The sequence below is a fragment of the Etheostoma spectabile genome, unplaced genomic scaffold, assembly GCF_008692095.1.
Source record: "Etheostoma spectabile isolate EspeVRDwgs_2016 unplaced genomic scaffold, UIUC_Espe_1.0 scaffold00000662, whole genome shotgun sequence".
Lineage (NCBI taxonomy): Eukaryota > Metazoa > Chordata > Actinopteri > Perciformes > Percidae > Etheostoma > Etheostoma spectabile.
Window position 1 is genome coordinate 2,633 of NW_022602627.1, and position 14,791 is coordinate 17,423.

Consider the following 14,791-nt stretch of genomic DNA (forward strand, 5'->3'; position numbering starts at 1 on the left):
CCCCCTTTCCAATGGAGACTGAAAAGGTTTTGTTCAAATGACTCAGATTTTGAATAAGTCCATGGCAGAATTACTTTTCGATATAGATATTTAGTTTAATTGTATTTCAAACCAAAGTACTGTGTGTGTGACAGCCTGTATGGAAAAAATGTTTAGGTTATGGGCAACACATTGTGTACAAATGTTCTGTTTTCTCCTTCCTGATGGTCATTTCAAAGCTGAAATCGTTAGACAGATTCAAAGAACGGCAAGCTCCTTGGTTGTAAATGACCAAATTACAAACCAGCTACATGACCTGACATGTCCTTCCTCTTTATGCTCTTTACAGCAAAATTCCATATTTCATTTTATCATATTTCATTTGAGAAAAGTGGCTAAAGTAGGCCTTTCAGATGGCATCTGACATCTGGTACTTACTGTCCGTATTTCTCATAAAAAGGACAGATATTTAAGATGGTGCACTTTATCTCTTTACATCTGAAAACGGAGGCTGTGCAGTTCCATGCCTTTTGTGTAGAAAGTGTTAACAACTCATTCCTGAAATAAATCACATTCCTTTAATGCATTACTCATGTACTGCCAAAAGCTGTGCATTTTTAAATCAACAGAGAAAGTAATACACCATGAACCAATGCATACCTCCTTTATTTCATGTTCTGTATGTCATGCCATTACAACACCACCATGATAGTCAGTGCTCACATTTTCATTCTCAACTGTGGGTTAGTCTATCACACACTGTCTGTGCACGGAAAACTGTGATATGGTACAGTATAACAGCTCTTTACATCAGCATGGTTGATTCAGTTTTAACTTGCTAAATAAACCTAAATTGACAAATCCACTAAACAGTGAGAACCCTAAACTAAGAGGGGCTCATGTCAGAACGAAGACCAAAGGTGGAGAAAGAAGACCTAAATAAAAAAATAAAATGAGGAGAGAAGTATTCAGGCACTTAGAAAAACTCTCGGGTCCTTGGCTACACTCTGCTTCATTACATTGGAAATGCATGTCATAGCCTATCCTGATCTTGTCATGAGGAGTGTGATGTTGCCTCTACAAGACAAGGCTAAGGAATTTAACACATTCAAGAACAACTAATTAAAGGGATTTCAAGTATTTCACACAACATCAACGTTCCTATTTACATGTGATCCTAGTGTTTTCTACCAACATATAATCATTGCATATCCCCTAAACGTCATTTTAACAACCATTATTGTACAAATTCTGTAACAAACAATTAAAACATGAACAGAGAAGGAAATTTCACAAGATATCATTAACACCCAATAGCCAACATGTCACCAATCATGTGCAGGATGCATTTAGGTTATTATTTAAAGTAGTTAGTATTTATAAAATTAGATTTTTTTTTTGTTAGTTTTTTTTCCCTGTACAATTACATATCAATCTGGTCTTTCATGTGGTTTTCATTGGATTTCTCTGGTCCTATGTTCCAGCGGCTGTGATGGAAAATAAGCCATTTGGGAAATAACAACATCAATTTTCTTTTCACCCACTGCCGGGAACATTACTGTACAGTGTTATTAAAGGGAAACGATGCATGCACTGGCAGCTTGGCTTGAAGAGGGACGGTTGTGTTGATTTGTCACGACTGAGATGATCTTATAATGTACCATCCCGAACTTTGAGAACTCTTTCCTCCCCTTGAAAGGGTCTGGTACAAATGAAATCAAGTGAAGGCAAATGGCAACAATTAACAGTAAACAACATTGACTCTGAAGGACTGGAGTAATCACAAATCACCAACAAGAAGAGTCCACCGAAACTGACATTTAGTCTTGTGCTTACTTCTGATCAGTGCAGATATACAAAGACTGACTCTGATTGACAACAGCGGACTTAACACAACAGGAACAAACATAGATTTTACAAACTGAAGGAAGAAATGTACAGTACAAAACAGCAAGAGCCTGTCCACAGATGTTACACCGTTCCCAAAATACCTTAGATTCCCAAACATCAAATAAGACATCATAAATTCTTTGACAAAATAATCTCAATTTAATTAAAGGCGTTTAGTCATTTGTCGGCAAGAGAGTTCAGTTTCCAAGGAACGTTGGCCATGTGACATCATTTTGTACATGGGGGCAACACCTCAGAATACATTCGAGGTGAAGGGTGGCTAACCGTAGCATACTAGCTCGTTCTCAATGGCAAACCACTGCTCCAACAGCCACTACCATAATCTCCAAAATAACTACTTCCTGTCCCTGTTCTGAAAGTAGTCCACAGGTGGCCCTGGTCTAGAAGAAGTCTCCCAGCTGATCCTGCCTTGGACTGACCAAAGCTGGAGAAAGAGTTATCTAGCTGATGGAATCTTACCGAGCTACTGAGCATGTGCAGCTCCCAACAAAGATAGGATAGAAGTGAGATGTATCACTTAGGAGCTAAAACAGAGACCTAAACAAACAGGGTGGAAACAGGATCTGCAGCAATGTGAAGTACAACAAAAAAATGGTGTTTTTTGAAAATGAAACCACGGAAACCTATTCAGGTACAACCTTAAAATACAATTATGAACCTAAAAATGAGCAGAATATGGGCGCTTTAAGGTTAAGCGAAGTAAACACTTGGTTAGGGGTTGGGTTTGGGGGAAATTGTGGTTACAGTTAATAAAATGGTGTACGCTTGGGATGTCATACACGAGCGTCCTACTTTGGGGTGGACCAACTGAGATCTCAAGGTAAGTACTGACTCCCGTTGCCTTAAATCCTCTGTCTATATGTTCTAGCAGCCTAGGTTCCACTGGGATGCTTCTGGCGGTCCCCATTAATTTAGCAATGATCATCCTGGTCCTATGTTGGGTATCTCACCTGTTGTCACATGATCCAAGTTCCAGTTCAAGTTAGCCAACTCAATGAACACACTCCATCAGCTGATGACGGCTGGAAATTAGGGAAAATTCTAAGGGAAAAGCTAGTTGGACTGTGACTAAGGATTATTTTGTGGAAACTATTCCCAAGGTCAAGAATGAACCGTTTGGCAGAATTTTAAATTCAAATTTGGGGCGCCTTTTTTCAAAATGCTATCAAATATCTACTATTCGATATCCCTTAACATTCAGAGTCTTTATCAATTAGAATCCTTCACCAGGCATACACTGTAGTTTCCTGCCATAGTAATTCAGATAACCAGAAAACATATTCAAAACCAATGAATGCATTAGATACCATTCACTTTTTATTAAGTGGCATAAATGTGCTAGAAATAAAATGTAAATGCACATGTCCAAGCTGAATGGCCAGTCTGCAGCCCAAAATAATGCTTGTACTGTATTTGAATAGACCAAACTGTAATGTAAGACTGTAAGGGGGGGGGGGGGGTTCTGTAGAAGGCAAAGAATAGACTAGCCTTCCACCAAATACTGGTAAAAAAAAAATGTAATGGCCAAGAAATCTCTAGGCTTAATCTGGAGGAACTTTTGGAATAGGACATGCTTTGTTGACCTGCAATGATTTGGTCTCAAATTGAAGACTCAAGAGGAGACTGATGCTGAACCGGGACACCGCTATGATGTCTTCTATTTTTCTGAAAGTGTCAAGCCTGTTTCCCCTCTGACCACACTGTTGGGTCTGGTCAGAAGTGTGCTTTGTTGCAACTATAACAACACCCAACAGTGATATCATGTTGTGCTGACTCACCCGGGTGTACAGCAAGGTGAGGAGTTAAACCACTGGGACCAAGTTGTAATACCTGATTCTTTATACGTTTTGGGTGATGTTTGTGCCAGAACTGTAACCCTGAATTTTCAGATTAGAACCTGTGGTCTCCAAACAACCGAGACTACTGGCTCTAAACTAATTTAACCTAACTTGTAATGGTGACCTAGCAGGTAACACTGACAAGCTAGTAAAAGCTAGCGCCATCTCGCTCTATCTTTTAAAGTAATTTTGATAATTTGCGGTAATATCACATAAATCTCATCTAATAACTCCTAATGTCTCCCTATAATTTTATAATTTTTAGTGATTTTTTTTAAAAATTTTAATCGTTCCTGACCCTTCATTTGTTTCTTTTCTTGACAAAATGGGCTTCCATAGTTTCTAGTATTCTCTGTTGTTACCACATGGTTTACTAAATGCTTCAGTGAGCGCCAATTTGTCTTTGTCTATTTAAAAACAGGACGCCACAGCTCAAGGCAAGCAGGGAGATAAGACCTCATATCTGCATACCCCATATCCAAGGCTTTAATGATCAAAAATGACATACTGTATATGTACAGATCAAATAGTCTCCATAAGCAGACCATGGCTTAAGAATTACTGACATTTCTGGGCAGAACTGTCAATGTAAATGTTATAATTTACATATATTTTAAGGGTTATGAAAGATGCAGTTGGTTTAGCAAGTGTTTGCAAAACTCAACGTACATATATTGTGGGCTTTGAGACACTAAAATGAGGGCTCAAGGAAATTAAGTTTCAGGTGTCACATCTTATAAATATTTTTTTTTTTATCAGATATTCCAAATTTTCATCTTAAAAAGCCATTATCACGTAAATGTTTAAACCTGAGATTAAAATTTTTCAAAGCTCCGTATGCAACTTTTGTAGAAAAAACAATGTTGGTATTAGACTTTTAGACTCTGTGGCCCCGCTACTCATCTCATCTCAGATCAGTCATGAACAAAACGCCGGTACATACAACAGAACTTCCAAAATACAAAGATTTCTCAGCAGATTGGAAGCTCACATCACCTAAAAGTTTTAAATAGTATACGCTAGAAATGTGGGTCCTAAAACATTGTGGTGTTTGTGAGGTTTGTATGGGACACAGTCACTATGACACTGCCGTCAGACAACAGTGCTTATGTCGTCAGCCTCGTCAGGTTTCTTGGGCTTGCTCGGGAGCGACTTGAGGTACTCCAGGTGGCGCCGGGCGTCCTCCTGGTTCTGACGGACATAATACACTACATATGAGATGACCATGGCGAACCAACCGAACATGGTCACCAGCATGGCGTAGTCTGTGGTCCTTTTGGCTAGGGTACAGAGGTCGGTGTCGACCGCCAAGAAAGGTCGACCCTCTTGGTCACGAAGTTCCGAGCTCCGGCAGAGGACCCTGGCGGCAGCCTCGTGGTTGTGGGCCATCCCGCCGATGGCTTGCTGGAGGGCACAGTCACAATGCCAGGGGTTATCGTCCACAATGACGCGGGCCTTGAGCCGAGCGAAGGCATCCTTGTGTACGCTAGTGATGCGGTTGTGGGAGAGGTCCAGCACCTGTAACGTCGCCTCTATGCCGCTGAAGGCCCCTTCCCCTAATGTTTCTACCGCATTGTATGAAAGGTTGAGCTCCCTCAAAAGCCGGAGTCCGTGGAAGGCTTGATCGGGCACTGCGCCTATTTGGTTGTGGTCCAGCCTCAGCAGGACGGTGTCGACCGGAAGACTGGAGGGGATCTCTTTGAGGCGGGACTGACTGCAGGTAACGTTGAGGCCGTGGAGGTGGGGGTCACGTTGGCAGATGCAGCCCTTTGGACACATGCTGGCCGAGGGGAAGCACAGGGCCATGAGGACTAGGCTCTGTAGGAGCAGGCACATGGGGATAGAGCGCGACAGCCACAAGTCCAGCAAAGTCATACTGACCAGCCGTCAGCCGCAGCATCCCGCCTGGGTCCACAACACCGCCACTGGTCCCTTACACACATCGCATAGTGGCGACTAGTCTTCACTGTCTGCTGACTGGAGATCCTGCCCCGGGATCAGATGTCTTCATGCTGCGTTGAGGCCTGAAATAAGATCAAACAGAAAGACAGAACGCTAAATTGAATCGATGGTGGGATGTTATTAGTTTTTCTCTTTGTCATAGGTCCTTTACTGCATGCTAGTTTGATATGGTTGTTGCCAATTGGACAGGAGCCCATATCTTTAAGTAAGTATGTCCCAATCAAGTGTTTCTGGCCCAATCCTAATCTGAGCCCTTAAATATTTAGTGTCTGCTGATACCAAATCCAATCCCGATACTTACTTGTGTGTTATATCTGAAACATAGTGAAAAGGTATAACAGCTGTAGAACACTAAATCTGACAGGCTGTTTTGGCCAAGGATTTTTTAAAGTTAGTTATGAACTGACATGGTAAATATGACACGCAGAGATCAATATTTTTATAATTAGAGTGCCTGGTTTTCAAATGGTAAGATATGCATTGTATTCTTTATTCACCAAAAGATTGTGTATGAAAAATATAATTTTATGAACTTACTTTTTACTATGACGGGATCTACACATATTAGCCTCAGAATTTTTTGCCATATTAGGAAACAAATCCATTACCCCATGGAAATGTGTAGTCATTTTTAGCCACTCTGGCTCCATAGATGACGGATGGAGGACAATGATGAAATAGCTCAGCAAATATGTTATGGATTCAATTTTCCAGAGACAACTGAATGATTCTGACAGCAAGTAAATGTTCAATTATTGTGTATTCAATTAGCAATTATCAAGTGGGCATGTACCGTGGTTGAACATCTGCAAGGATGTTGGATGGATTAACACAATTTTTTTTCCCAGATGATGATCCTTGTGACTGGTGATGAGTTTTCATGTAGCATTATCAGCAGGTTGACATGTTCTATTTCAGAATTAAGTGTTGTAATGGACTGCAGTTAAACAGAGTGAGAGTGTGAAAAGGCTAGAATCTGTTCCCAAAATTAACAATATTTTCAATCTGCTTAATCTTTAATTTCAGTGTTGTTTATTTCTACTTTTTCATTTGACATAGGCCTGTTTAGTGGGTTTATGGGTTCATAATGTGTTTTCTGCCTGTGATGTGTGGGGGGGGGGGGGGGGGGGGGGGGTGGATCAGCTGCTCACCAGCTTAATCAAGGAGAGTACAGGCAGGTGTGCCTGGTTAGGTCCGCCAAGCAGGGAGGGGCTGGGAACCCCCAAGGTGTACAACAAGAGGTGACACAGTTCTGCAGTAAAAATGCTTTTTTTTTTAATTTTTAGGGTGCCCACTGTTGTGAGTGCATACATATGTATAAATCATAATGGCAGCAGTAACTGTTCTATCTAAATGTAATGGTATTTCAGAAACAAAGTGTTGATGTTGCTTTCTCAGGTGAGCCCCCCCCCCCTTTAATCACCGGTGCAGGTGGGAGGGAGGCTGAGGAGTTAAAAGGGCCTTCAGAAGAGGGGGGGGGGAACAGGACTGGGCAGCTTGCTGTGATGTTGTTTTATCTCAGTTTAATTTAGTTTTCTGTATTTCCGGGTGACAGATCAGTTTGTGCACTTTGTTGGAGTATGATTTTGTTGTTTTATTAATAAATGACACATATCCAGCTTCCTGTCGGCTTCAAAAAAATCCCTTTCACAACGTTTCGGGCGCCCCACCACCTCATCCCTCATCGGCCTTGGCATGAGGGGGGGGGTTCCATTCATGTTCTCCATAGGATGATAATTGAAAGTGTTGGTGATCCCCTGACATATGTGCAACAACGGCAAACATAACTGCTCAGTATACTTGCATGTAACCATTTTGATTATGCATGCTAATGTTAGCAGTTCCTTGTTTAGTTATGTACAGGACCAACAGAAATGCGATGGGTGTCACGTGTACATGGAACAGTACAATGGTAGAATCAAAATTACAATATTAAGAAATACAACCATTTATTAAGTATATCCACTAGACTGTAACTGATTAACCTTTGAAAGAGACCAAATTGTGTGGTGTAAATGCAACTAGCACAGTATGTTACAAACAAGCAAAAACTACATTTCTTGTATTTAGCCATGAATCTCGGAATTTGGCATAATTCTTGTAACCTTAGCTGCTGGTAATACAAACTGGCAAACTTGGCTTTGCAGCAGTGACAACTGCAGAAGATCAAAACAAATACAACAATAAATAGAAAAAATGTAAACTTCATAAAAAAGCCTTAATTATCACGTGGTCAAGCTGATATTACCTAATACTATTTGAGCAGCCTTACGCAGGAGATTGTTTCCATGATCCTGTTTGAATCAATCTAAAATAAAAACCGCATAAAACTGAGACCGCTGGCATTCACGTTGTTATGTTGAACGCCCCTGATGATGTCATCACGTTACATAACGTCCAGTTTAAAACAGCTGGCGGTTTCCATTTCTATCGCAGATTAAAAATCAAAACGCCTTCACGCTCTGTCCTCGGGTTTCTACATTGACAAATCTTCTGGATCAATAGGTTTTGTTTTATTTAGTAAAATATGATAAAAACATCTAATTTATTTTATTTTAATTATGACAAAAATGTTAACACTTTAAAATCAGAATCAGCTTTATTTGCCGAGTATGAGGACGCATATGAGGAATTTGGCTTTGGATCATATTACTCACAATGTATTCACAGAGTAATATAAATATACTAATATACACACACTAATATATACACATATACTCACTAATATATGCACACTATAAACAAAAACAATAGAGACAGGTTGAGACAATAGTGTACTGAACAGGAGTAAACGATTTTTATGATAAATTATTTTTATGGAGCATGGTGCAAAGGATGCTGGAATAAATAAGTATTATATTATTATATAAGTAGTATATTACCATATGAACAGCATGAACAGTTCTGAAATAGATAATGATGAATAAATAATAAGTGGAACCAGTAAACAGGTAATGATGCTGATTAGAGACAGTGGTGCTGGGTTATTGCACAGGAATTGAACTGACATATTATGAAATATTATGGTTTGGTGACTTCCATAACCTTTTACGCTTAGGTTGTACTGATTTTAGGGATATAAAGAATTTGAAGATACTTCAGGAAATGACATCAAACACCAATTTTAGCCACTTTCGGACCAAAGTTGCAAAGTTCAAGTGAACAGTTAGATGGCTGCTTGTATGAAGAAGTGTTTATTTTGTTGATGTATGTATTTTTTACTCATCTTTCTTAATATATGGAGTGCATTTGTGTCCTAACTTAACACAGTCCCGTTACTTTGTTCAGTTTTGGTCCATGCCTTATCTCTTTCTCTGATAAAGGATGAGATTCATTATACCATTGGTTATCTTAACCCTTGTATTGTCTTCATTTTTGGGACCCTCTCGTATCCCTTGGGTCAAACTGACCCGTAAAATATTGTCCACATTTGGACATATATTGTACCAAATTGTCAAACAATTGAGATAACATACTAGAACACAATTAAAAATGGAAGTGTGATTCGTTTTTGTTGTCATTCGTGTTAAAAATCCACTATGTGATCTTTCTTATCATGGGGAAAAAACATAATTTTCTTGATTCAGGAATACATGTTTATCGCAGAAAATGAGATAAGGCCATTGATTTCCAGGTAGAAAAATGTAACTTGTTCCATTTTACTAAAAAATTTGAAATGGGTCAATTTGACCCGAAATACCATACAAGGTGAACCACTGACTCTAAATCTTCTCTGAGGTGCATGCTTATCATTTAGAGCCTAGAAGGTTGTAAAATAAAACATGCCAAAATAATTCATTCCAAGTTAACATCTGCAATTACACAGACAAGGTCAAGGTCGCTATGTACCATGCAAAAAGGCTCGGTTGTTTGCAACTTCAAACACAGGTATTGATCACTGATATTACTAAGTATTCCAACTGGAGAGTATATATATATAGATATATGCAAGAATAGCATCAAGCAATAGAGACTCATCCAGGTTTTCTGAGTTGGAGATAAACAATTGCGACAGATTTGGAGCGTTGCAGAGGTCCTTAAGTGCCTTTGAGGACGTCGAGAGCCAGTCCCAATTTAAATCTCCCAATAAAACATAATCCTTGTCTGATAACTTATGCAAGAGGTCTGAAGCAGTCTTACAGCTTCATGTGACACCGATGGTGGGCAATAGCATCCTAATGCTTTAAGATCAGCACCATAATGGAGATATATTTTAGGGCTTCTGAATCAGTTGATGAGTATGTAAACTTGGGGCATTACCATTGGTTTGGTTTTGTGTCACACAGAGAAGAATCCAAGCAAAATGCATCACTATTATTGCTTATTGGCCACTTAACCCTCTATTGCATGTATTATTTTTTTGGGATGGTCAAAATGTCTTTATGTGTTTTATGACTCTGGGTTGCTTAAATAATGCAATTGTAAAAAATAAAAAAAATAAAAATAAATTAAAAATATGGGGGGGGGGGGGGGGGGGAGTTGGTAATTTGTTGGCAATATAGCAACAATGCACATTTGTGGAAAGTGCCAAAAAATCCATTATTTCTTCAAAAACATGCTGTTATTGAAAAAAATACCAAACAAATTCAACTTATATATGGCAACAATTTAATTTTAGCCTTTTACAGAAAACAAATATAGCGTTTTAACTGGTTCAAATGATAAAAATGAAAAGTTTACTTACCCCAGATAACAGAAAAACAACTACATTTTGGCTGATACTGAAAAAGGGGCAGGGAAACAGGATGTCTTGGTTATGTGAAGTCATCCAGTTAATAACACTTGAAAATAAAAGACCTATTTACACAACTGAACAGGAAAGAATGCATTTTATATGGTTTATGTGAAAAAAACTATTTGCCATATGGCAACACCATGCAATAGAGGGTTAAATGTGTCGTGAGAGGAGCAAAAAAGTAAAAACAGGTGCTCTGGACTATATATACTCATTTCCTTTAAATGTTGAGACATTGTTTCACGTGTGACGTGGCTACGTCTGCTCTGCTCACCGAGACTTCGTTCTGCTCTGCCGGCGTCTGTCTCAAACTTTTAGCAACAGCTGGTTGACCACGGAAACGCGGGTACAGGGCGAGCTTCACCGCTGTCTATTTCTGTCAGAGAAACACTGCGAGCTGCTACAGTTTGCACGTCGAACCGCATCGCAGACTGCAAAGCACATCTGACTACAGGGGACATTTGGCTCAGACTTTTGGAGTGTACACACCGCTTCTGGTGCACATAGGTGTGATAGCTGATTTCAACCCACTCTAGTGCGAGTCTACTGGACTCAACGAGGCAGGTGTCAAAGCCCCCTCAGGGTGTACTCAGACGTGGTCCCTTTCAGCCCTCTAAACAAGCTATGAGCCATTAATCAGCCTTTTTAACCCTTGTGTTGTGTTTTTTCAGAGTCAAAATTCTAAATGAAAAACTTTTTCCACCCTTTTTGCTCCCCAATGATTTTGTCACTTTTTCAACGTCTGTCGACTTTTTCTGACCCTTTTGTAATTTTTGTGGGTTTCCCAAATTTCAAGCTTTTTTTCTTTTTTCTTTTTACATTTGTCACTTTTTTTGGACATTTTTGTCACTTTGTTTAGGTTTTTTTTTTCACATTTGTCCACATTTTAGTCACTTTTATTGACATTTGTCTTTTTTCACATTTTTATTTTTTACATTTGTCACACAAGTTCTTTTATCAATTACTTCTTTCTCCCAATGCTATGAAATTGACAAAAAAAAACACCCAAATTCAATTTAAGAAGTGAACTCATTGATTTAACTTGTGAGGGGCGTTGGCGGGAATCATCCACTTTGCTTTTTTGGACAATTTGTTTGAAAGAAACCCAAATTTCGGATAGAGAAACTTTTTTAAAACAGGAGGGTTAACCATCTAGGGTTGCTGTAAATGAACAAACCAAGACTAGTAGACGAGAAGTAGTTTGGTCCGAGGAAGAAACTCTGCACCCAGGGTTTTCCCAGCCTATGGGAATCTATTGATGTGGATGGTATATATGGTTAAAATGTACGCATCCTGCAAAAGCATCTACCATTATTAGAATTCCGGTCTGAACTGGTCGTTGACTAATGCATAATGATAAGCACTCATGAACAATGTTCACACTTATCAAGTGTCAAATGGGTAGTTGGCACCGATAAACACACACACCTCCATGGGAGCAGCAACAACAAAAATAAAAGAAATCATTTATACTTTAATAATCCCGCAAGGGAAACTACAATGTTTTCACTCTGTTGTTATTACACACACTACACACAGAACTGAATAACACACACATATTCAGTACCTATAAATGCACTAAAGGAGAAATGTTAGAGTGGGGGGGCTGCCCATGGAAAGGCGCCCCAAGCAGTTGGGGGTTCAGCACCTTGGCAGTGTCCAGGAGATGAACCGGAACCTCTCCAGCTACCAGTCCACCACCATACTTTGGTCCGTATGGGGACTTGAACCAGCGACCCTCCGGTTCCCAACCCAACTCACTACGGACTGAGGGGCAAAAGGGGGCAGTGGTGAATGAAAATGCTGTTTGGCTGGGGGTTACACACCCAGGACGCCCAAAGGCACCCCACACAGGGAAAAATAAGGGCGTACTCACGTTTCCTAGTCAAGCCGTGCCTGTGCACATTTGACCCCAAAGTCCAGTTTGTTTGACTAGTGTGATCACTTTGTGTCCTGGCGCTCTTGAAAGAGGTGGGCCAGGGCACGGTTGGGTTGGACTCGGGCACATCAGTGTGACAGGTAAAAGTGCCTGAGGACGTGTGGTGTGTGAACAGCAATGCTGGATGATGTGTTTGATAAGGAAGCCGCTCTACACTGTTTCCTGATTATAAAATGTATTTTATCAAAGATTCAGCGCCAATTCACAAGCTCTGCAGAAGCTCGGAGAGTGTCTCCGCCAGATATACGCTATATATAGGATCTGTTTAGGTCACATGCCAAGTCTCATACAGGTTTGCTACGTGGCCATGGTAAAGGTCACATTTTTGGATGACATCACTATTCCTTTCAAAGTTTACTCTATCTTTTCACTCAAGTGGAAATCATTAACCCTTTGCATTGGCTCTTTACCAGTGACGGATTTGAACGGAACCGGATTCAAGTCACAGGTCATTAGATTCTACAGAGAAAAACTGACGTGCTCTGCATAAGCCATAAACCTGTTAAGCTGCGTTTGGACAGGGAAATGGTGCGGCGGTGGGAGTGTCAATGAAACAAAGACGGTCAGCTGTTTCCATTATTTAGATTTCAGAGAGTCTCAGAGTCCGCCTGCAGAAGTCCCTCAAAATCCGGTGTGTATTGCAACGCGACCATTGGCTGTAATTATCACGTGTCTGAAATCATTACAAAAAACGTGCTAAAAACGTCCATCCATGCAGAGGATGAGTTTCCTGCGCCAGCTCAGGAAGTCCACCCTGCCTCAACAAATGTACACAATCATCCAGTCTGTCCTCTGCACATCCATCACTGTGTGGTCCGGATCGGCAACCAGACAGGACAGGAACAGACTGCGAGGGACAGTCAGTTCTGCAGCGTGAAGAGAACACCGCCCCGCGGTCCTGCATGACCCGACGGAGCTGTGTTTATCTCTGTGAAGGATCAGCTGTTTAGTTAAGCTTTTAATAACATTTTTGATCTTTGATAATTTGCCAATAATTGAATCTGTACCCCTACCAATACCCAACGACATCATACCCGGACACAAGACACACCATCACGCACGCGGACACACCATCACGCCCCGGACACACCATCACGCCCCGGACACACCATCACGCCCCGGACACACCATCACGCCCCGGACACACCATCACGCCCCGGACACACCATCACGCCCCGGACACACCATCACGCCCCGGACACACCATCACGCCCCGGACACACCATCACGCCCCCGGACACACCATCACGCCCCGGACACACCATCACGCCCCGGACACACCATCACGCCCCGGATACACCATCACGCCCCGGACACACCATCACGCCCCGGACACACCATCACGCCCCGGATACACCATCACGCCCCGGATACACCATCACGCCCCGGATACACCATCACGCCCCGGACACATCACGCCCGACACACCATCACGCCCCGATACCCCATCACGCCCCGGACACACCATCACGCCCCGGATACACCATCAACCCCAGGACACACCATCACGAGATGTGTATGTCTATATACATATGTTAATGCTTATGCGTGTGTATATATAAATATACATGGCCTGTCAATAATTAAAACATGTATTCATTGATCACATGATTGTCCATAGTTACATTTCTGAATCTGTTCTAAATGAACTTTATGGGATATTTATAAGTTTTTAAGGCTCAAGTGGTATTCCAGACTCTGGTAACTTATTTTACATCGACAGTACATTTAAATAACTTGTGGAGAGAACCATGAGACAGGGCTTTGATACAGAACACCCTTTGCTTTATCTGTTTTTTTTTCTTTTTTGGGTGTCTTGAGCTGCTTTTTTAATGATCATTGATCAAATTAAAAATATAAGTAATGAGGTGAGTGGCTCTTAAAAGAGCCTTGTTATTTATGATTCACTGTTAAACGCGCATCAGAAAATGTGTGGCGTTAAAAGGATTTGTGTGAACTCGTTATTATTATTACGTTCATTTTGAGATCCTTAACCCTTGTGTTGTCTTCCCATCAGCCATCATCTTTTGCTTTTTTTGATGTTTTAGCTGTTTGTTTTCTTTGCTTTTTTTTAATTCGTAGCCTAATTTTTATTTTACATTACATTATATTTACATTATACAAAGCAATTTCTCTGGGGGTTTTTTCAGCGCTTTTTGTCTCTTTTTTTTGTCATTTCTTCCGAGGTTTTGGTCACTTTTTTAAAATGCCATAAAATTCAATAAAACAAACAAAATCCAGTGAAAGTTATCATTAATTTTACCTGTATAACATTGTGTGGCATCCATGTTATTTTTAGGCAATTTGGTTGAAAGTTTGGTTGCCAAGTTCCTGATAATAAAAATTAAAAAACGGGTCAAATTGGCCCTGGGGACAACACGAGGGTAATACATTTAATTAAAACAACAAGTTATCTTGTTCAGCTTG

The 14,791-nt window shown here is 40.5% G+C and overlaps 1 protein-coding gene across 1 annotated transcript; it reads right to left on the reverse strand.

Moving 5' to 3' along the window:
- Window positions 1–1,206: 1,206 nt before the first annotated feature.
- Window positions 1,207–5,749, reverse strand: LOC116674537 (leucine-rich repeat-containing protein 3B-like). The gene has a single exon (XM_032506962.1). The coding sequence runs from the start codon at window positions 5,601–5,603 to the stop codon at window positions 4,821–4,823; it is 783 nt and encodes a 260-aa protein (XP_032362853.1). The 5' UTR covers window positions 5,604–5,749; the 3' UTR covers window positions 1,207–4,820.
- Between the last annotated feature and the right edge of the window lie 9,042 nt (window positions 5,750–14,791).